Source organism: Eptesicus fuscus, chromosome 20, assembly GCF_027574615.1.
Source record: "Eptesicus fuscus isolate TK198812 chromosome 20, DD_ASM_mEF_20220401, whole genome shotgun sequence".
Taxonomy (NCBI): domain Eukaryota; kingdom Metazoa; phylum Chordata; class Mammalia; order Chiroptera; family Vespertilionidae; genus Eptesicus; species Eptesicus fuscus.
Window position 1 is genome coordinate 38,497,784 of NC_072492.1, and position 21,168 is coordinate 38,518,951.

Here is a 21,168-nt window from a genome sequence, read left to right on the forward strand (position 1 = left end):
TCTGCGGTGAACCCCCAGCCAGTCAGCCTCGGTCCGCCCCTCCCAGGAGGCTTTATCGCCCCTGCCAGAGGCTCCAGACCATATTTGGACACAGGGGCAGGTGGCCCTGGAGCCTGTCATTGATACTCAGGGCCCTCCCCCGCCCCAGACTGGACAGTCAGTACCACGTGGAGGTGGGTGCTGACTAACCCAGCACCTTGCTCAGGGGCTGTCCTAGGGGCTCAGGCACTCATACCCCAAAGAGTGAGAGAAAAATCCAGAGGGTACGGGGACCCCCCCAGCAGATCTGCTTCTCTAGGCACAGCTCTGATGCCCCTTCTCCACCTCCATCCCAAATAAACAACCTCTCCTCCCTCCCTCCCCCGACCACAGCTATTTTGGGAGCAGAGTGACAGCTGAGGGGCTGACAGACGTGGAAGCACAGGGCAGCTGCCCAGGTCCCGGAGGAACTGGAGGCTTCCAGAAATGCCCTCTGGAGGGAGGAGGGAAGGAAAGGGAGGAAAGTTCCTTCCCCTGTTCCGCTTGTCCACAACTGTCCTACCCTCTGGCATTCACTTGTTGATAATGCCCTTGCTTTACAGAAAGACCAGCAGACCTGTTCACTCTGTTGAACGTAAGCGTGTTCGGAGGGAAGGGGAGGTGGGGGAGGTAGAAGAAGGTAAAGAGGAGTTAAGTGGTGATGGGAGGAGATTTGACTTGGGGTGGTAAACACACAATACAATATATACAGATGACGTAGTGTAGAACTGCATACCTGAGGGGGGATGAGGACAAATATGTGATACCTTAATCAATAAAGAAATTAAAAAAAAAAAAAGAATTGCATACCTGAAACCTGTATCATTGTATTAACCAATGTCATCCCAATCCTCCTATATAATAAAAGGCTAATATGCAAATCCACCGAACGGCAGAACAACCAGTCGCTATGACACGCACTGACCACCAGGAGGCAGACACTCAACGCAGGAGCTGCCCCCTGGTGGTTAGTGCACTCCCACAAGGGGAGCGCTGCTCAGCCAGAAGCCTGGCTCACGGCTGGCGAGCACAGCGGCAGTGGCAGGAGCTTCTCCCGCCTCCATGGCAGCGCTAAGGATGTCTGACTGACAGCTTAGGCCCTCTCCCCGTGGATATCCCCATCAGTTGGACATCCCCCAAGGGCTCCCAGACTGCAAGAGGGCGCAGGTCGGGCTGAGGGACCCCCCCACCCCCCCCCCACCAGTGCACGAATTTTGTGTCCCGGGCCTCTAGTCTATAATATGGGCAGAAAAAGGTTGTTGTGAGGATTAAGAGTTATATGTGTAAAGCACTTAGAACAATTGCTATCATTGTCATTATTATTGTTATTGCTTTACAGTAATGAGAACTGTAGACATTTTCTGCTTTTGTACTCATCAATTATTAATTGATTTGATCAATTTAAAAATAATAATAAGAGGAAGGGAGTAGGGGGAGGTTGAAGAGGGTAAAGGAGGTCAAATATATAGTGACAGAAGGGGACTAAACTTTAGGTGATGAGCACACGATGCAATATGCAGATGATGTATTATAATCTGTGCCTTTGAAACTTATGTAATCTTATTAACCAATGTCATCCCAATAAATTTAAATGTTTTTAAAGAGTGATTTATTTCTGAGTGTGTAAAGTTATAGTGATTTTTATTTTATTCTTTTCCTTATCCGTATATTCTAATTTTTGTAAATAAACATGTATAATAAAAATACAATAAAAGTCACATTTTCAAATAAAAAAGAAAAGAACAATAATTTCTGCCCTCAACCCAATAGCCTCTGGCTTTGTAAGTCATCCCCTACAGGGCTGCTTGCTGCCTGGAGCCTATTCAGTCTTCTGTCATTTTCTATCTCTGTGACGTTTGGGAAAATAAACCGCTCAGAGCCTCGATTTCCCCATCTATAAAGTGGGGCAAGTATCCCTGTTCTGAAGAGACAAGTCTGCATTCTGCAAGGCACTGGGAGGGACTGAGTGGGGCGGCAGCGAGCTGTCCAAGGGAGGTCAGGGGTGCCAGGCCTGGCGCGGCGTGACACTTCCCCTCCGCAACACCAGAGGGCGATGTCGCGAGCTGCGGCACCACCCGACCACAGGGGCGGCGCTCCGTCCCTCCAGCGTCTTTCTCCTCCACGTGGGGTCGCGGGATGGCGGCGGCGGTGGCGGTGGGTGTGCGTGGATGGGGGCGGGGGCGCGCGACGGGGCGCTGGTGCCCGAGGTCCGCGATGAGGGAGGGAGGGAGGGAGGCGGGAGTGGGGACCCTTCCCTCCCAGGCGCGTGGCTGACGCCCGCTGCGCTTGTTGGCGCAGGACGAGGCGGCGGCGCGCGACGTGCAGCGGCTGCTGGTGCAGTTCCAGGATGAGGGCGGGCAGCTGCTGGGCTCCCCGTTCGACGTGCCCGTGGACATCACCCCGGACAAACTGCAGCTCATATGCAACGCGCTGCTGGCCCAGGTGAGCGGTAGGCGGCGCCTCCCGGGGCGGGCCCGCTGGGGATCAAAAGACCTAAGATCGGGGGGCTCAAGGGCCCCCACCACTCGCCCACAGTGGGTGATAGACCCCTGCGCGAGCCCATGGGGTGCCACCCCCCCCCCCGGGGGAGGGTCAGAAAGAGACCCTGGTGTGAGAGCGATTTACATGCCGACCAGACAGACCATCGCGGTCCACTTGCGGAGAGAGACTGCGTTAGGAAGGCATGGGATGCCTTGTCAAAGGAGTCCTCGCCACGGCCCCTCCTCAATTCGCCCCATTTTACAGGGTAGCCCGGAGGCATCATTGTTATTCACACGATGCTACGTGGTAGATGGTAGTTTGGAATTGGAATCCAAATGTGTCAAACTCAAAGCCCGTGCTCTTTTATAAACTTCCAAGCCAGTGTTTTCAAAGTGTTGCCCTCTGTTGGGGTGGGAGGTGCTTCAAAATGCGGAATTTGGACTCCACCCCAGACTTACTATCCCACACTCGGGGGTGAAGCAGAGCCTGCATTTCCGAGCAGCTTTTTGGATGCTTCTTACACATTAGACAGCGAGGTGTGGTGGTTTGGAAACAACTGCAGGATGGTGTATACTAATCCTGGACTCGAGTGTTCTCCTTAAAGAACACTAATGAATCTGAATTAGTCATTAGCAATAGGATGTTGGGCTAATTTCTTAGTTGCTCGGAGCCTCAGGTTTTTTTTCCATCTTTCAAGTGGGAATATGAATGCCTACCTCCCCGAGTTGTTGTGAGATGCAGATAAAGGGTTTTAAAGTGCTGTGCCAGCCTCCCACAGTTGTTCTTCAAGGATTAAGAAGGTCTAACTCAGCCAAAACCGGTTTGGCTCAGTAGATAGAGCGTCGGCCTGCGGACTGAAAGGTCCCGGGTTCGATTCCGGTCAAGGGCATGTACCTTGGTTGCGCGGGCACATCCCCAGCAGGGGGTGTGCAGGAGGCAGCTGATCGATGTTTCTCTCTCATCGATGTTTCTGGCTCTCTGTCCCTCTCCCTTCCTCTCTGTAAAAAATCAATAAAATATACTTTAAAAAAAAAAAAGAAGGTCTAACTTAGTGGGGAATGATGGGGGCGTAACTCTAGCAGGGTGGCTGAAAAGAAGGAAGTGCTACCTCCCTGGTGCAGGGGCCCCCTGCCCACCATTTGATGGGAGAGTTGCCCTCTGCCATTGCCCTCCAGGAGGATCCCCTGCCACTGGCCTTCTATGTCCACGATGCTGAGATCGTCTCCTCACTGGGGAGGACGCTGGAGTCCCAGGCGGTGGAGACGGAGAAGGTCCTCGACATCGTTTACCAGCCACAGGCCATCTTCAAGGTCCGCGCTGTGACCCGCTGCACCAGCTCCTTGGAGGGTCACAGCGAGGCTGTCATTTCTGTGGCCTTCAGCCCCACAGGAAAGTAAGGACAGCTGCCAAATTGTGGAGGGGAGCGTAGGGGTGCAGCCTCTGGGTGGGGTGAGGAGGGAACCCCCAAGGGATGATCAATGTGGCCTCTGGCGGCCTATCCTAGACCCAGGCACTGGGCTCAGGTTCGAAGTAGGATTTCCCAAGGGAGGTTTGCCCCACAAAGACCAAGGACACCTGCCTTGGAAGAGGCCTTCCTGGACTTGATCTCAGGAGACGGAGCTGCCCGCTCAGCTCTGCCCCTTCTAGCTGTGTGACCTGGGTAGGTCACGTGACCTTTCTGAGTTACTTCATCATCTGCGGAACTGGGTTTCGTTGCTCCTCACGGTCCTGCGAGGATAGTGAGACGCTTTAAATCTGGTTACAGCTGTGGCCGTTCCCTTTAGGAAGGAAGAGAAGCGAATGGCCTCTCGGGGTCTTCTCCCAGCTGGCAGCAGGGTTGCGTTTCTCCTTTTCACGGGAGAGAAAAGTCCAGTCCCAGACTCGAGTCCCAGAAGACAGTTGCACAGGCAGCAGAAACGGGCAGTGTTTCGGGGTGGGCCCTACCCCTGGGCCCCCCTGCAGAGGTCAAGCCGCCTCTCTCTTCTCCAGGTACCTGGCCAGCGGCTCTGGAGACACCACCGTGCGCTTCTGGGACCTCAGCACCGAGACCCCGCATTTCACGTGCCAGGGTCAGTGTGCTGTTAGCCGTTTAGGGGGTCTGACGGGGGGGCGAGGAGGGGGCGGGTGACCCGCTCAAGCTCTTTAATTCCTGAGGAGGCAGACTCCAACTCCTTCATGTCCGTTTAGTGATTTACCTGTCCCTGAGTAGAGACTGCACCCTTGAGCCTAGCCAGCCTCTTAAGAACAAGCAGACTAGACCAAAGAGTAAGTGAGGGGGTGTGGGCAGGGGCTGACTGGCTAGTAGCAAGGAGGACCTGGCTTAAACCCAGCCTCTGCCACAGTGGTTCTCAAACGCTCGTCGGAATCGCCTCTGAGTGGTGCTGATGATGCTAGTCTGGGGACCACACACTGGCTGGGCAAGGACCTGGTGTGTGTGGAGAGCGTACGCCCTTTTTAAGCTTCTGTTTTCTCTTCTGGAAAAGGGGGGTGATCATTCTTGCTTTGCCTCAGACCTTAGTGCTAGTGTGAGAATTTCAAGGGATGACACACATGAAAACACTTTATATCACGGGTCACGTGAGGAATTATTGGAAAGTGGCTGTGTTATCTGTACAGCAAGACGCATGGTTCTGGCACTTGGGGTGTATTCTCCTGCTGCCTAGGAAACCTTGTCTCTCCTTTCGTTCGATCATTCGCTTATTCAGCAGCTAGCTTAGGAGCTCCTGCTAGGTGCCAGGCGTTGCTAGGAACTGGGGATAAGAACAGGTGTCCCTCCTTTCTCCCTTCCCTTCTTTCTCAGGACACAGACACTGGGTCCTCAGCATATCCTGGTCCCCCGACGGCAAGAAGCTGGCCTCAGGCTGCAAGAATGGCCAGGTAGATGGTGGTCAGGGTGACTAGGCGGGGACCCTGGGCTGCCTTCCTGGAGCTGGGTCACAGTCGGGTTCTGGATCTTTAGGGAGGTGGGTGGGTGGGGCAGGGGAACGTTAGGGAGGCTTATTATGTGAGCTTCTGTCTTTCAGATTCTCCTGTGGGATCCAAACACAGGGAAGCAGGTGGGCAGGACCCTCGCCGGCCATAGCAAGTGGATCACGGGCCTGAGCTGGGAGCCCCTCCATGTGTAAGGATACTGACAGGGCTGGGGTAACGAGGAACAAGGGGTTCAAAGCTCTCCCCCTGCGCACTTGACGCAGACGGGCCTGTTCATCACAGGGCCTGAGAGCTGCTGAATCGGGGGTCCAGAAGCTGTGCAGACATTGTCCTGACCCTTGAATTGGGACTGGGGAGGCGCCATGGGAAGACAGGCGTTGCCGGGTCAGAAGTGAGGTCACAGCTCCCTTCCCCTCCCAGGAACCCCGAGTGCCGCTACGTGGCCAGCAGCTCCAAGGATGGCAGCGTGCGGGTCTGGGACACAACCTCGGGCCGCTGTGAGCGCATCCTCACCGGGCACACGCAGTCGGTCACCTGCCTTCGGTGGGGAGGAGACGGGCTTCTCTACTCTGCCTCGCAGGACCGCACCGTCAAAGTCTGGAGGGCTCACGACGTAAGAGCTGGGCGGGTTCAGAAGCCAGTCTGGGCAGATCTCGGGCCCCGGGATGCCAGCGCTGGGGGAACATTGACCAGCGTCTGAGAGCCAGGTCCAGGAGACACTTTGGGGACACGGGGTCCTGTGGTTGGTGCTGCGCTGTAAGGGAGGTTGCCGTGTCTGTTAGCATAGGCGGGCTCTGGAAATTCCTGCGGCAGGAGGCCAGTTTCACTGCATTGAACCTGCCTTATTCCAGCCTTACTTGACGGGAGCCTTTTCATTCTGACATACTTAGCTTCCGTCCATGAGACATGTTTTCAGAAACATTGCTCTGGGCTAGTGCTCTCTTTTTACAATTGAGGAGAGACTCGAGGCCATAAGGGTGGTTTGATTAAGATCACAATGAATGAGGGTCCTGACTTTGAGTCTCCTGGGACTAATCTGGAGGTGCAATTTCTCTAGGGTAGAGAGTGGTATGTGCGTCTGACCTATCTCCTTCTCCCCTAGGGTGTGCTCTGCCGGACTCTGCAAGGCCACGGCCACTGGGTGAATACCATGGCCCTCAGCACTGACTATGCCCTGCGCACAGGGGCCTTTGAGCCAGCTGAGGCCTCGGTTAACCCCCAAGACCTCCAGGGGTCCTGTGAGTGAGCGGGAGAAGGAGGGGGAGAGAGCTGCTTGGTAAAGAGCCAGTTCTCTAGCTTAATGTGTGAGAGTTGAACCTAGGCTGGGGGTGTTTGCTGTTTGTGTTGGATTTTCTAATCAGCCTCCTGCCTCACCTTCTCTCCCCTCCGGTGCGTGGACACAGTGCAGGAGTTAAAGGAGCGGGCTCTGAGCCGGTACAACGCTGTGCGGGTGAGTATGTGCCCGCCGCAATCCTAGTTTATACTTCTAAGGTCTTCATGTGCTGGGGATCACTTTATTTTATTTTGTTCTGTTTGTTTCTCTATTCATTGCATTCCCAAGATGCCTCTCTTTTTTATTTTGTTTAGTTTAGGTCAGTGGTCGGCAAACTCATTAGTCAACAGAGCCAAATATCAACAGTACAACGATTGAAATTTCTTTTGAGAGCCAAATTTTTTAAACTTAAACTTCTTCTAACGCCACTTCTTCAAAATAGACTCGCCCAGGCCGTGGTATTTTGTGGAAGAGCCACACTCAAGGGGCCAAAGAGCCGCATGTGGCTCGCGAGCCGCAGTTTGCCGACCACGGGTTTAGGTAACACATTCACACGGCCAGAAGTTCAAAGAACACAAAAAGACAGATAGTGAAAAATCCCTCATCCGTTCCTTTTAGAAGCATCTAGTGCCACCAGAATCTTGTTTCTCCTTCCAGAGACTTCATATATCCGCACATGCATGTATATACGTACACTGCATACAATCCGTGCTGCATAAGGACGTTTCAGTCAACAACAGACCACATGTGCGATGGTGGTCCCATAACATTATAGTGAAGCTGAAAAACTCCTGTCGCCTAGCGATGTCACTGTCCCCACATCCTCTCACAGGACATTGCTCATGTTTGTGGTGATGCTGGTATAAGCAGACCTATTGCACTGCCAGTCGTATAGAAGTACAGCATGTACAGTTACGTACAGTACGTAGTACTTGATAGTGATAATAAGCAGCTGTTACTGGTTTGCGTATTTACTGTGTTATTGTTATTAAGTGTGTACTCTTTATACTTATAAGAAAAGTTTGTTGTAAACAGTATGCTATGTCCAGCAGCAGCCTCATTCATATGTCTCATGTTTACCTTGCCTCTTGATTGCATAATTTTCTCTTGTGCTTGAGTTAAAATCTCGTGCTTTGTACAGTGACATGCTATACAGCAAGCATGTCAATCTCAAAGGCTAACATGGGCCAGATAAACAAGGTTTACGTTTATGTGGGCCACAAAAAAAAAAGCTTCAATTTTCATAGAAATGTACGTTTATTTCGATAGAGACACGCTGAATACAAAGGGCTGAAATAAATGAGTAATTGTTAACATAAAATAATAGAACATTTCAATAAAAATTAATATTTTTTCTTGAACATTAACTTACCAGACACTGAATAACTGCACAAGTTAATAAGTGTAACACAAATAACCCTATTTTTCTTGTTCTCTGAAAGCAAAATATTTTCTGTTGCGCACACCAGACAAGTCAGTACAAGACTAATGACCTGGCAATCGGCTGCTAAAATATTCGCTGCTAGTATTAGTGGAGAGAAATGGTGCGCCTGTGCGTAAGGCACGCAACACGATTATAGTAATCAGTCATTAGTGAACATTGTAGTTCGTTAATAATTAGGTATAACAGGATATTGTAAAAATTTAGTTACAAAATTTTTATTAAAACGTTTCTTACATACCGTTGTATTGGCTGGGCCACAGAAATATTCGTTGTGGGCGGGCCGCGAGTTTGGCATGCTTGCTGTTCAGGCTCCGCCCGGCAGCCGTAGGCTGTGCCATCTAGCCTGGGTGTGTGGTGGGCTATACCATCTAGGTCTGTGTGCGTGCACTCTGTGAAGTTAAAGCCACGGCAAAATTGCCTAACGACACCTTTCTCAGAGCGTGTCCCCATCATTAAACAGCCCAAACAATATATTTTATTGACTTTTTACAGATAGGAAGAGAGAGGGATAGAGAGTTAGAAACATCAAGGTACATGCCCTTGCCCTTGACCGGAATCGAACCCGGGACCTTTCAGTCCGCAGGCCGACACTCTATCCACTGAGCCAAACCGGTTTCGGCAATCCTTCCCCTTTCTTAACACACCACTCCGTACCTGGCTTTTTCATGGAATTACATATCTTAGAAATGGTCCTGTGTTCGTCAAGTTTCTTTCCGGGGTTTGGGGGAGTAACTCCTGGGAGTTGGTAGCTGGCCCAAGCCTCACTGCTCTGGGTCCTGGCCGCGGTGCTGGTGTTGAGTCATCAGTAGCGTGTTTGTGGCCGAGGTCGGAGTCTCCCGCCTGAGGCCATGTTTAACACTGTCTTTCTGCCCCCCGCTAGGGCCAGGGCCCAGAGAGGCTGGTGTCTGGCTCAGACGACTTCACCTTATTCCTGTGGTCCCCAGCAGAGGACAAGAAGCCCCTCGCACGGATGACGGGACACCAGGCCCTCATCAACCAGGTGCTCTTCTCCCCTGACTCCCGCGTGGTCGCCAGCGCCTCCTTCGACAAGTCCATCAAGCTGTGGGACGGCAGGACGGGCAAGTGAGTGGAGGTGGGGAGGGGAAGAAGGCCACTGTTGCTCCAGGAGGACCTGGTTCTGCCACGGACCGGTGTGTGGCACGTGTCTGGGTTTCCTGAGCCTCTGTTCCCTCCTCTTTCTAAGAAGACACCTGACCCGTCAGCCTTGTTACGAGGGTTGAATGAGATGGTGTATTTGGCAGCAGCCTTAAGTAGGCACTGAAAACGCTAGTTCATTTCACATCTGAGGAGAGAAATGATCTTCGCACTGGCCTTCCTCAAAGTGTGGTCCAGAGACTAGTGGCAGCAGTAACATCTGGGAATTTGATAGAAATTCAGAATCTCGGGATCTCATCCTTCAGAATTTTAGATTAATTTTCCAGTTATATTTGGCAGACAATATTATATTAGTTTCAGGTGTACAGCATAGTGATTAGACATTGAGATACCTTATGACAGTGATGGGCAACCTTTTGAGCTTGGTGTGTCAAACTTCGCCAAAAAACTGAGCATAACTCGGGTAGTGTGTCACTTTGAGGAAAAAACATTTTGCAAATGTTTCATCCTCAGGAGCAGCAAATGTGTCATCAGAAATGGCTACGCGTGTCAGTGCTGACACGCGTGTCATAGGTTCGCCATCACTGCCTTATGAAGTAACCACCCAGGAAGTCTGGGACCCACCTGACACCATACGTAGTTATTACAGTATTATTGACTATATTCCCGTTGCTGTACTTTACATCCCCACAACTGTTTTGTAAATCACTTTGTTCCCTATCTGAGTTTGTTTTATTTGTTCATTTATTTTGTTTTTTCGATTCCACATATAAGTGAAATCATATGTTATTTGTCTCTCTCTGACTTATTTCACTTAGCATAATACCCTCTAGGTCCATCATGTCACAAATTTCAAGATTTCATTCTTTTTATGGCTGAGTAATATTCCATTGTATACGTGCACCCCATTTTCTTTACCTGTTTTCTGTCAATGGATGTTTAAGTTGTTTCCATGTCTTGGCTATTGTAAATAATGTTGCAGTGAGCACGGAGATGCATCTATCTTTTAGAATGAGTGTTTTGGATTCCTTTGGATAAAAACCCAGAAGTGGAAATACTGGGTCATATGACAGTTTCATTTGTAGTTGTTTGAAGACCCTTCATACTGTTTTCTGTAGCGGCTGAACCAGTTTACATTCCCACCAACAGTGCCTGAGCGTTCCCTTTTCTCCACATCCTCACCACACTTGTTTGTTGATTTATTGATGATCGCCACAGCATCTGCATTTTAATAAGGTCACCAAGTGAGTCTGCTTGTCGCTAAGTCTGAGAAGCCCCGTGTAATGAGGCTCAGTGCCCTTGGGGTTAATTAGTTTGGAGGAGAGGCAAGGGCATGGGCAGGAAGGAGCAGAGAAACCCTTGGCACCTATGTGTCATTTGTGTATTTTTACACAGCAGCCCTTTGAAATAGGCCATTCAGTTCCTTTTTAAGGTAGGAAAGCTGAGTTTCAGAGATGCCTAATAACTTGTCCCAGTAGACACAGCTAGTCTGTATTGATCTGGAAGTTCCAGGTGGGCCTGGCCCAGTTTTACTCCATGCCACCTGTCAGCAAGCAACTGTCATATTGGGGGGATGTCGGGCAGATGGGCTAAGCAGATGGCTGCATTGGATTCTAAGGCATGCAAAGCTGAGTGGGTATGGAGGCCTGGCAAGAGGCACCCTAGAAGCAGCTCATTTGGAGAAGTTTTAAGAACACATCATGGGCAGTAATGATTCACTGGGCCTGGGGTGGGGCCAGGCAGTGGGATTTTGTAAAAATTCCCAGGTAATTCTAACCTGCAGCCAAGGTTGAAAACTACAGCTGTGGGCATAGAGGACCCTTCGGACGTGCTTGATGATCTAATCTCCATCATCATCTTCTTCCCTTGGCCCAGGTACCTGGCTTCCCTGCGTGGCCACGTGGCTGCCGTGTACCAGATCGCGTGGTCGGCCGACAGCCGGCTCCTGGTCAGTGGCAGCAGTGACAGCACATTGAAGGTGTGGGACGTGAAGGCCCAGAAGCTGGCCACGGACTTGCCAGGCCATGCGGATGAGGTACAGCCGGCCCTGTGGGTATGGGATTGAAGCCTGGCCCTCCTCCTTCACCTCCTCACTGGCCCGCTTGCCTTCCTCCTCCGCGGTTTAGGTGTATGCTGTCGACTGGAGTCCAGATGGCCAGAGAGTGGCAAGTGGTGGGAAGGACAAATGCCTCCGCATGTGAGTTGGGGGAGGTGGTGATCGGTGTGCTGGGCTTTGCTGTCACTCTTTGTGACTTCCCCTTCTGGCGTAGAATTCGGAGGGTTTGCCAGGTTCCCAGGACGGGGCATTGTAGGGATTAAGGGAGACCCTGACAGTTCTGAGGCTGCTCTGTGGAGGGGGGTCCAGGGTCGCTCCAGCACGAGGCAATAGTTCTTTGTGAGCACTGGACTTGGGAGTCTTAAGACCTAGTTCAAACCCTGGTTCTCCCTTCAATGTGCAATCTTGGAGGCCTTGGCTAACCTGTGTCTTGGGGGTTATCAGACTTTAGCAGAAAGGAAGAGCAAAGGAACCAGAAGCACTGTGAGCTTGTAAAGGACTGTCACGTCATTGGACAACTTGCTGGGCACCCCAGGGGCCGGGCCTGGTCTGAGGCCCGGGTGAGGCCGGCGGCGGGTGCCCAGCCTGGGTGAGGCTGAGACGGTAGCCAGGCTCTGGATGACTGAGGGGAAACCATAGGTTCTCCCTGTGGCGGGCTCCCTTTCCTGCGGGTCACTCCCCAGCTGTTCCCTCCCCTCTCCACAGATGGAGGAGATGACCCCGCCTGGACTTGGCCTGTGCCAGCTGCCTGCCCTGACAGAGACCAAAGGCCCGGGTGGTGACCCGGAGAACAAGTGTGGCCTGCTGTCCTTGCACAGACCCTCGAGCAGGAGATTGGAGGTCACGGGAGGTCACCACAGAGCTCAGCCCTTGGCCGTCACTCTGTACCTTCCTGGTACCATCAGGGGTGACAGGAGGCCAGGCAATGACTAGACCCCTGCTGCTGCCCCTGCCTCCTTTCCCAGCTGCCAGCTCTATTCAGAGTCAGACCCCAGATTCTATGACCAAATAAATAACTTATATTTTGTGTGTTTGGGTTATAATCCCTTGTCTAGAATCCCCGGGCTCAACCAAGGTCTGTGCTAAGTCCGTTTGTTTAGCCTCCTCTGCACTGGGCCAGGAAGTCACCTTTCCTCTCTCCCCACCCCCACGTGTCTGTAAGGGAGAGACCGGTTGAGGCTGGGGAGGCTGGCTGAAGCCCGTGATCGTGGCCAGAGGGTAAGCCAAGGCTGAGCTGTCTGATGTGTATGCACGAGCCACATGTGGCTCTTTCCATTAACTAGCATTCCCTGCAGTTAGAGTTGCTGTTCTCAGTCGCTCCAGCTCCAGGCTGCTGACTGTGTCAGACAGCACTGTCGTCATCACGGAGTTCTGCTGGCCCGTGCTGCTCTGTGGGGCGCCTTCCTCGGCCCTCACCAGCACACTTCTCGAGGCCTTGCCATCCCTGAGCACTGTGCCCGGCTCTCGGGATACAGACAGGTGACGGCTGTCCCGGAGGATTCTCTAATGGGGCGTGCGGGGTGAGAGCTCCGGCAGAGGTGGGCGAAGTGTGTTATGGGAAGATGGTTCTCTGTCCCCTGACGACTTCAGGTATGAAGGGACCCCACAGACCCTTGACCAAGATCTTGCCCTCCATGCATCCTGCCTCCTCTTTCTCCTGCTCCAGCGCTAAGGCAGATTACTGAGGTTGAACTTCTAAACCATCCTTATATGTACTGCTCAAGGCCACAGCATTTCTAGTCTCGTGTTTCCTCACCCGCCCCCACCCTCTTCTGTGCTTTTATACATCCCTCATAGTAGCCCTGCAGCTGGTCTCATGTCCATATATATATGGTTTTTTTTAATCCTCACCCGAGGACATTTTCTCCATTGATTTTTTCCCCCCAGAGGCTGGGGGGAGGGCGGGGGGGGGGGGCGGGGGGGCGCGGGAGAGAGAAACATCGATTGGTTGCTTCCCACACGTGCCCCGACCAGGGCTGGGGATCAAGCCTGTAACTGAGGTATGTGCCCTTGACCGGGAGTTGAAGCCAAGTCCCTTTGGTCCGCAGGCCGACACTCTAACCACTGGGAAAAACTGGGGCCAGGGCACGTCCCCTTATTTTTTATAAGGAAACAGCCCAGGAAGCTTAAATGGTTTGCCCATGCCCTCACATCCAACAGGAGCCAGAATTAAATCTGGCACTGCCCCAAAGGTGGTGTAATTTGCACCATGTCCCTCCAGAGCCCATCTGATGCTGATGGTGTGCGGACTGCCGCCTCCTCTGCCCAACGTTGCTGTTTTTCCTGGCGTGTGTTTTAGTCTGGGTGCCAGTCTCTTCCTCCCATGGGGAAGAAAGGGTGGTGCTGGCAGAGCCAGGCGGAGGCGGTGGTGGCTGGGCACAGCATGAAGCCGAATGGAGAGGTGTGCTGAGTGACCTGCAGTTCTTTAATGAGGGATCTGGACTTAGCCTGGATCTGGGGAGGGGTGCCTACAGCTGTGGGCAGTGGCTGACCTGGCCTGCAGTGCCCTGGAACCCTCTCCCTTAGTAGGGAAATACGTTTTCCAGGTCTTCCATCCTCCGCATCTCAGCCTGCCTCATGGCCACAGTTTTCCGCTGCGATTCCTTGCGCCGCACGGTGATCTGGATGGGGTTGTTCTCAGGGAAGCTGGTCAGGTCGTTGGCCAAGGTTGCAAACTGAAATCACACGAGAGAACCCCTCAGACTTCCTTCCCAGGCCTGACCTCTCTCTCTTGGCCACCCCCAGTGTTTGTTTGTTAATTGGGATCTTAGTAGCATTACCAACCTACCTAGCAACACCAGAAACAGGTACAAGGAGGCATGATTCAAACCTGTGATATTTCCAACCACAGGTGGACTTGGGCCTCTCCCTGACCCCATGCCCCTACCCACCCGCAGGCTGCTCCCTTCTGTGTCCCCCTTCAGCCCAGCCTCTGTCCTGTACCTGTCAATGCCCTGCACTTCCTGACCCATTCACAATCCTTGGAACCAAGTTGAAAGATGAACAATAGAGTGGTGCTGATGAGTACATTAGTTTGCATTCCCAGTGGGCACCAGATTGGCTTAATCCTTAAGCCTCCCAGAAGAGAGCAACTCGGAGTTGAAGTGTATTTGCGCAGGTAGAAGGAAAGCAAGCAGGGAGATGTCGTGGGGGTATAGGGGGGTCCCCAACCTCCAAAGCCCCTGGTGTAGAGCTCTCCCTGACCCCGTGGGCCCCCATCTTTCAGGGCTCACTTTGTAGGGCTTGCACCACTTCCCCGCCCCAGCTGTGTTGATGGCACGGACGATGAGGCAGTAGCTTGTGTTAGGCTTCAGCTCCATCAGCTTGACAGTGGTACCCAAGATCTTGTGGAAGATCCACGGGCAATTCTTTGTCTTGGGAGCCTCATTGTCGTTTTTCTTGGCCATCTCCTGCAACAGGACCTGGTAGAAACTGACCGGCTGCCTGCTCATGGCATAGGTCCAGGAAATCTAGTGGGGAAGAGAGCCCCCAAAGCTTCCTCAGACCTGGCCCGGGCTGTCCTCCCATCACCCCGACTCACACCCCCACCCCCATATGGGTGGGAATGCCCCTCTTCCATCCCCTGTCCCTGCTGGAGCTGAGGCAAGTCTGATGGGAGGTGCAAGGTGCCCTAACTGGATGTGGAACCACCAGCACGAAGCATATGCGGCTCTCCCTGCACAGCCCCACTTACCTTGGAATGTGCCTTCATCCCATTTCTTCTAGACCAGCGCTTTTCAACCTGTGTGCCCCAAGAACTGCTAAAACATGCCATACCTGACACTAAACAGTCAACCGGTACCGCGGCACATGCATGTTTTGAAAATTCTTGCAGCACATCAGGGTTGAGAATCGCTGTTCTAGACTACGTCAGTTGAGAGGGACCTTAAGAGATGGTCTTGTCCACCTCACTCATTGCACTTGGGTTCAGAGGGTAAGTGGCTGGCCCACGGTCACATAGCAATTCAGTGACAGGGATCAAACCAGTAGCTCCAGAGCCCATGTGCTTTGTACTACAGCAGTGGTTGCCAAGCCAGCCTGGCTAAGGACCCCAGGGAGTGTTAGTAACACTGCAGATCCCTGGCCTGCTGTCTCCTGCCTGGTCTCCATTTACAGTCCCTCCCCTGTCTAGGCCAAGTAGTTCCCAAACTGGTGTGCACGAGAATACCCCGGAGGACTTGTTCAAACAGATTGCTGGCCCCTGCCCTGACAGTCTGTGAGGCAGTCGGGTGGGAGGGGGAGCGAGATTTAAATTTGTAACTAGCTGCCAGGTGATGCTGACCCTGGGGGTGGTCTGGGAACCACACTTTTGAGAATTGCTGCTCTAGGCCTTCCAGCAATGGAGCTTCCAGATTTATCTTCCTAACACACAGCTCTGATTGCTTCCTTCATCAGAAATCAAGCTCCGCAAAAAGCTGTTCTCTGTTGCTTACAGAAATATCTTTAAAGGAGCCTGACTTCGGAGGACTTCCGGAAAATGACCCCCCGCTAACTTTCCCCATCTATTCCGCTAGGACAGCGCTTCTCAACCTGGGGTCCGGGGCCGTCAGCATCACCTGGGAATTGGTTAGCAGCACAGATTCTCAGCCCCCACCCCCAGGCCTACTGAACCAACCAGATGAGGACCGGGAGTCTTGTTTTTAACAAGATGATCAGATCTGCAGGCACAGGAAAGTGTGCATTGGGGCCTGGGTGTTTCCTCCCCCACCTTCCCACCCATGAGCCTTTCCTAGTGTCAGCGCAATGCCTTTCCCCCATCTCTAGATGTTTAAATCCTACCTCTACCCCAGCTCCAGTGTTACCAAGAGCTACTTCCTGCACCTGGAAGTAATGTGTCTTTCCCTCTGACTTCCTGGTGGGCTTGATCTGAACTCTTCCTACAGCCATGAGCCCTTTCTAGCTTGCACTGGCGTTCCTTACAAACACGCCCTCTCTCCTAACCTATGAACTCGAGGTCAGGGTGCAGGTGTTAGGCATCTTCACCCTCCCCACAGAGCTCAGCTCAGTGCCAGGCACATTGCGGGTAGGCAGTAAGCCTTTGCCAAACGCATGAGGAAGAAAACGCACCACGGCCGTGTAATCGCTGACGGTGTGTTCACAGATGAAGGGCGCCTCTGGCACGTCTGTGACCACGGAGGACTTGGAGGATGTCGAGGAGGTGTCTGTGTCCAGCTCAGGGTTGTCAAGGTCCAGCAGGCCCGCAGGGGCTATTTGGGATGTAGATTGATGGGGGCAGAGGGCCAGGTCCTCCTTTTCTGTATTCTTGGCCACCGAGGTGATGCTGAGCTTGTTCAGCTCGCCTTCCAGCAACCCTGCAAAGAAGCTGCTGTTGGGCTGGGTCACGGCCAGTTTGATGGGATTCAACAAGGTGGATGAGATGGGGGAGATGCTGGTGTCGTCGGAGCTGCATTCGGATTCCTCCCCCGGCATCGCCTTCCTGGAGTGCGAGGGGAGACAGGTGAGCACCCGGCCAGCCCATGCAGCCTGGAGGCTCCCGGAGGCCAGGCCTTGGGCCTGACTTGCAAGGGTCCCAGCTGCTTCTGAACAGCTCAGAACATCCTTACTGCGGTGCAGCAGTGCATCTGCACACGGGGGCACACATGGGAAGTGCAGATTCCTGTCCCTGGTTGGGATGGAACTGGGGAAACTGCTAAAGTTAATAGGATCCTCAGACGATTCTGAGGCAGGTGTTCTGAGAACCGCAATTTGAGAAACTGCTAAAACTTTAAGGCTTCCCTCCACAGTAGGGGGCAAAGTCCCAGGGAAGGACCACCATGATCTACGGAGGTATGGAAAAGTATCTAAAAGAAAAATAAATCAGGCTTTACTAATATGTATTCACTATTTAATATTTAATGTAGTAACTAACTTATTTACTTAGAATTTATAACATTTAACATTAATATATAGCATGTAAAAGTAACAAATACATATATATTGGGATGAATGCTGAAAAACTTTTTCCTTCCATTCTAATTTTTTAAAATCATGACCTATTTTAGATATAGCCACAGACATCAAGGATAATATATTAGCCCTGACCGGTTTGGCTCAATGGATAGAGCATCGGCCTGCGGACTGAAAGGTCCCAGGTTCGATTCCGGTCAAGGGCATGTACCTTGGTTGCACGCACATCCCCAGTAGGGGGTGTGCAGGAGGCAGCTGGTTGATGTTTTTAACTATCCCTCTCCCTTCCTCTCTGTAAAAAATCAATAAAATATATTTAAAACAAAAAAAGAATAATATCTTAGCCTGGCAAGAGTGGCTCAGTAGTTGAGCATCAACCTATGAACCAGGAGGTCACGGTTTGATTCCTGGTCAGGGCACATGCCTGGGTTGTGGGCTCGATTCCCAGTGGGGGGCGTGCAGGAGGCAGCTGATCAATGATTCACTCATCATTGATGTTTCCCTCTCCCTTCCTCTCTAAAAGCAATAAAAAATATTAAGAAAAAATAATATATTAATACAATAATATATTAAACCTATGTGATCATGTCAACCAATGTCACCCCAATAAATTTAATTTTAAAAAATAATAATATATTAAGCTTTTATTTAGCCATCATCCAGCTTCAGAACTAAAGCCTCATCAGGATAGCTGAAGGCCACTGGATACTTCTCTCCCCACCTTACTCAGAGATAACCAGTACAGTAAATTTAAAATTTTTGTGTTTATTATTCCTTGTGTGTTGTTACATATGTATGTTATCCCTAAGCAAGATATATTTTGCATATTTTAAAATATGTTTTTATTGATTGAAGAGAGAGGGAGAGAAACATCAGTGATGAGAGAAAATCATCAATTGGCTGCCTCCTGCACGCCCCACACTGGGGACTGAACCCACAACCTGGGCATGTGCCCTAACAGGGACTTGAACCATGACCTCCTGGTTCATAGTCAGTGCTCAACCACTGAGCAACACCGTCCAGGACATATTTTTAAACTTTACATAAATAAATGGTATCATTCAGTACATATCCATTGGCAGCTTGCTTTTTCACTCAACATTATTGTTGTTTTTTCTATTCGTCTGTATTATACAATAGCTCTGGTTTAATCATTTTAACTGTTGTTTGGTTTTTCATTATAGGGATATCTGTATTGTTACGAATTATTTGCTATTAAAAAAGAAGACCTTGTACAGGTTTCTACTATTTAAATATTTTTTTTACCAATGAAGTGCAGAACCCCCCAAAACTGGCTTTCATATCTTTTTTTTTTTTTTTTTACCTACCTTTACCCAAAGTAAGAAATATATATTACATGGCAACCTAGTATACTCATACATACACATAAAACATACATACACACTGCACAAACCAGTTCTTCCTCTATGTGTGATGTGCCCTGGAACTTTTTATTCTGTTTAATTTCATTTTTGTGATACTCGTCTCCACCAACTAGAATGAGTTCCTGACCCACTAATGGGTCACAACCCACAGTTTGAAGAGCACTTGTCTGGAAAGAGCAGTCAGGGTCCCACGGTGAGTTGATGGCAGACTTGGAACTAGGACCCAGATCTCCTAGGCCCCAGGCCTGCCCCACCCCATGCTATGCAGCTCCCATCTGCCCCTGGCACTTTCTGGCTCATCTCCTCTGCTTCCTACCCCATCTCCATCAGCTGCTCTGGCCAAGTCAGCAGCCAACACGCTCCCCTGGATCCCTTACGCCAGGGCTGCTGCTGGCTTCATGGTTGATTGACGGGCTAAATATTTCCTCCCTGAGCTCCAGCCCCATTGACCTCCTAAGAGACCCTGATCAGCCCAAACCTGTGCTAGCCCATTCGTGGTGGGCATTTAGAATAGATGATTCCCCCACCAAGGTCATTGTAGGCAGAAGAGTCTGAGTATTGATGCCATTTGTACTTTAGAGTCTGAGTATTGATGCCATTTGTACTTCAGGTTGTCCTAATGGATCTCTGTCTTAGACTTGCTTTTTCAAAAGACCAGTGCTGATGTGGGTATGGAAGGCAGCTAGCACTGGGCTGTATGCTGCACATGCTCTCTTCTGATATTTACAGTAGCCCTGCTGGGTGGGTGTTAGCCCCAATTTCCAGATGAGGGACTAATCTTACCTACCGCCATGTACTAAGCAGTAGAACTTGGATTTGAACTTGGACTCATAGCCCTAGGTCTTCCCACTAGAGCATGAAGTTTCCTTTAAGCATCCATCACTTGAGCCATACCTGCTACCGACAGGTCCCTTAGGAAATGGACACCATATCCCTTTCATATAATCAGGACCAGCTACATAGCTTGTGGGTCCCTTTCTTCAAAAATTATTAAGAATATCAAGAGAATGACAGCAGGACATTCAACTAAGCACAGGGCCCTTCTAAATGTGGGGCTGTGTGTGACATAACGGTCACACACCATGAGACTGCCCTGCAGATAACTTCCTCAGGCCGTATCCACCCCCTTCACTGCTACCATATCAACACCACTGCCACCCTTCCCGGCTCTCCTTCCCTTCCTAGACATTCAGCTCACATATCACTTCCTCCAAGAAGCCCGCCTTAACTGCACCCTCTCCCAAGCTATACTAAGCTTCCTTCATTTTCTCAAGGTGTCCGGTCATAGCACAGACCATGCTGTATTATCCTTGACTTTTTACATAAGCTGTATTATCCTTGACTTTTTACGCACGCGCACGCACACACACACACATGCACACACACACACACACACACACACACACACACACACACACACACCAGGCTGGGAGCTTCTTAAATCCTGGGCCAGACACCTTACAGGAGCTCAAAGAGTTTTGTGGAATGAAGTAAAGGGAACCCAGAACCACCAAAGAGAAGCAGTTAACCTCGGTCTGAAGACAGACAGGTTATTGGGGGGACATAATCAGGAAGGGGAAGGCACCAAAAGGGAGGATTGAGAGAGGGGCAGGGGTGTCTGGGGGAGAGGGGGAGGACCCTAACTAGACTAAGGGGATGAGGAGCACAGTCAACAAATCTCTGACTAATCCCAGAAGGCCTCCTGGAGTAAGAGGCCTACATGTGTCTAAGAACGGACGTGGGCCCAGGAATCCATGGTGCAACCTGCACACATGCTCTCCCCTGGGAGTCCAGGGCCCAGGTTGTGACAGGTCCAGGAAGTACCCCTTCTTCAAGCCTCTCCCCACCCGCAGCTCCAGCCCTAGCGAGGAGGACAGAACCCGACTTGTATCTTACGGTAGATTGGGAAGGTCGATGGTATCTTCCTCCATGAAGTTAATCAAACTGCCCCTTGAGGAAAGAGGGAGTCCTTTGGTGGCAACCATCCTGTTCATAGACTTGGGGTTGAGAAAGGGCTTCGACATTTGATTCAGAATGAGAGTTTCCTTTTTCATCATGTTCTCCTCCCCATCTCCCACCTTACAGAACACCTCTGATGCCATCGAGTTAGTTTGGGGCCACGGCCAACAACCAAGCTGACAGGAAGTAGAGAGAAACTGGGGGCAGGGGACCCACCCTTAGTTTGGCTGGGAGGGGGGTGCAATGAGCTGACTTCATAATCATCGCAGAGTGTAACAATTAGGGGACAGCCTCCCCCTTGACCTGAGGCTGCTGCTACCCAGGGCCAGGGCCAGGGTCTGGAGCGAGGTGGAGCCCAGGAACAGACTGCAGCCCCCTTCCAGCTCGAATGCCGGTGGTTCAGCTGCCCTGCCCTTCTGCAAAGATCTCAGAGGCTCACCACCTAGGATGCCCTTTGGAGCTGCCCTGGGGAGGAGGAGAACGGTGGTAGGAGAAAGGCACCCTGGCACGGAGAGAGGAGACACTGGAACGGGTCTTCGGGACTGGGGGACTGTGGAATGCTGAGGCACCATGTCCAGAAATTCTAGGCAGCAAACCC

General features: G+C 51.4%; 2 protein-coding genes across 4 annotated transcripts; one reads left to right on the forward strand and one right to left on the reverse strand.

Moving 5' to 3' along the window:
• Window positions 1–2,134: 2,134 nt before the first annotated feature.
• Window positions 2,135–12,348, forward strand: NLE1 (notchless homolog 1). Of its 3 annotated transcripts, XM_028128572.2 has the most exons (13): window positions 2,135–2,172; window positions 2,317–2,460; window positions 3,675–3,892; window positions 4,489–4,568; window positions 5,300–5,376; window positions 5,523–5,620; window positions 5,851–6,043; window positions 6,533–6,668; window positions 6,834–6,880; window positions 9,028–9,230; window positions 11,139–11,298; window positions 11,390–11,460; window positions 12,025–12,348. In XM_028128572.2, exons 1-13 carry the CDS (start codon window positions 2,155–2,157, stop codon window positions 12,035–12,037), a joined length of 1,458 nt encoding a protein of 485 aa, XP_027984373.2. In that variant the 5' UTR covers window positions 2,135–2,154; the 3' UTR covers window positions 12,038–12,348. The 3 variants fall into 3 exon arrangements, 2 of the variants coding, with proteins under 2 accessions (XP_027984373.2, XP_054565112.1); XR_008554722.1 differs by lacking the exons at window positions 11,390–11,460; window positions 12,025–12,348 and adding an exon at window positions 10,382–10,507 and having other exon boundaries at window positions 11,139–11,203; XM_054709137.1 differs by lacking the exon at window positions 2,135–2,172 and having other exon boundaries at window positions 2,406–2,460; window positions 3,197–3,892.
• Window positions 12,349–13,726: 1,378 nt separating this feature from the next.
• On the reverse strand, window positions 13,727–20,754 carry FNDC8 (fibronectin type III domain containing 8). Its single transcript, XM_008153663.3, has 4 exons — window positions 20,508–20,754; window positions 16,387–16,756; window positions 14,553–14,789; window positions 13,727–13,994 (listed from the first exon to the last, which is right to left on the reverse strand). Exons 1-4 carry the CDS (start codon window positions 20,711–20,713, stop codon window positions 13,842–13,844), a joined length of 966 nt encoding a protein of 321 aa, XP_008151885.1. The 5' UTR covers window positions 20,714–20,754; the 3' UTR covers window positions 13,727–13,841.
• Between the last annotated feature and the right edge of the window lie 414 nt (window positions 20,755–21,168).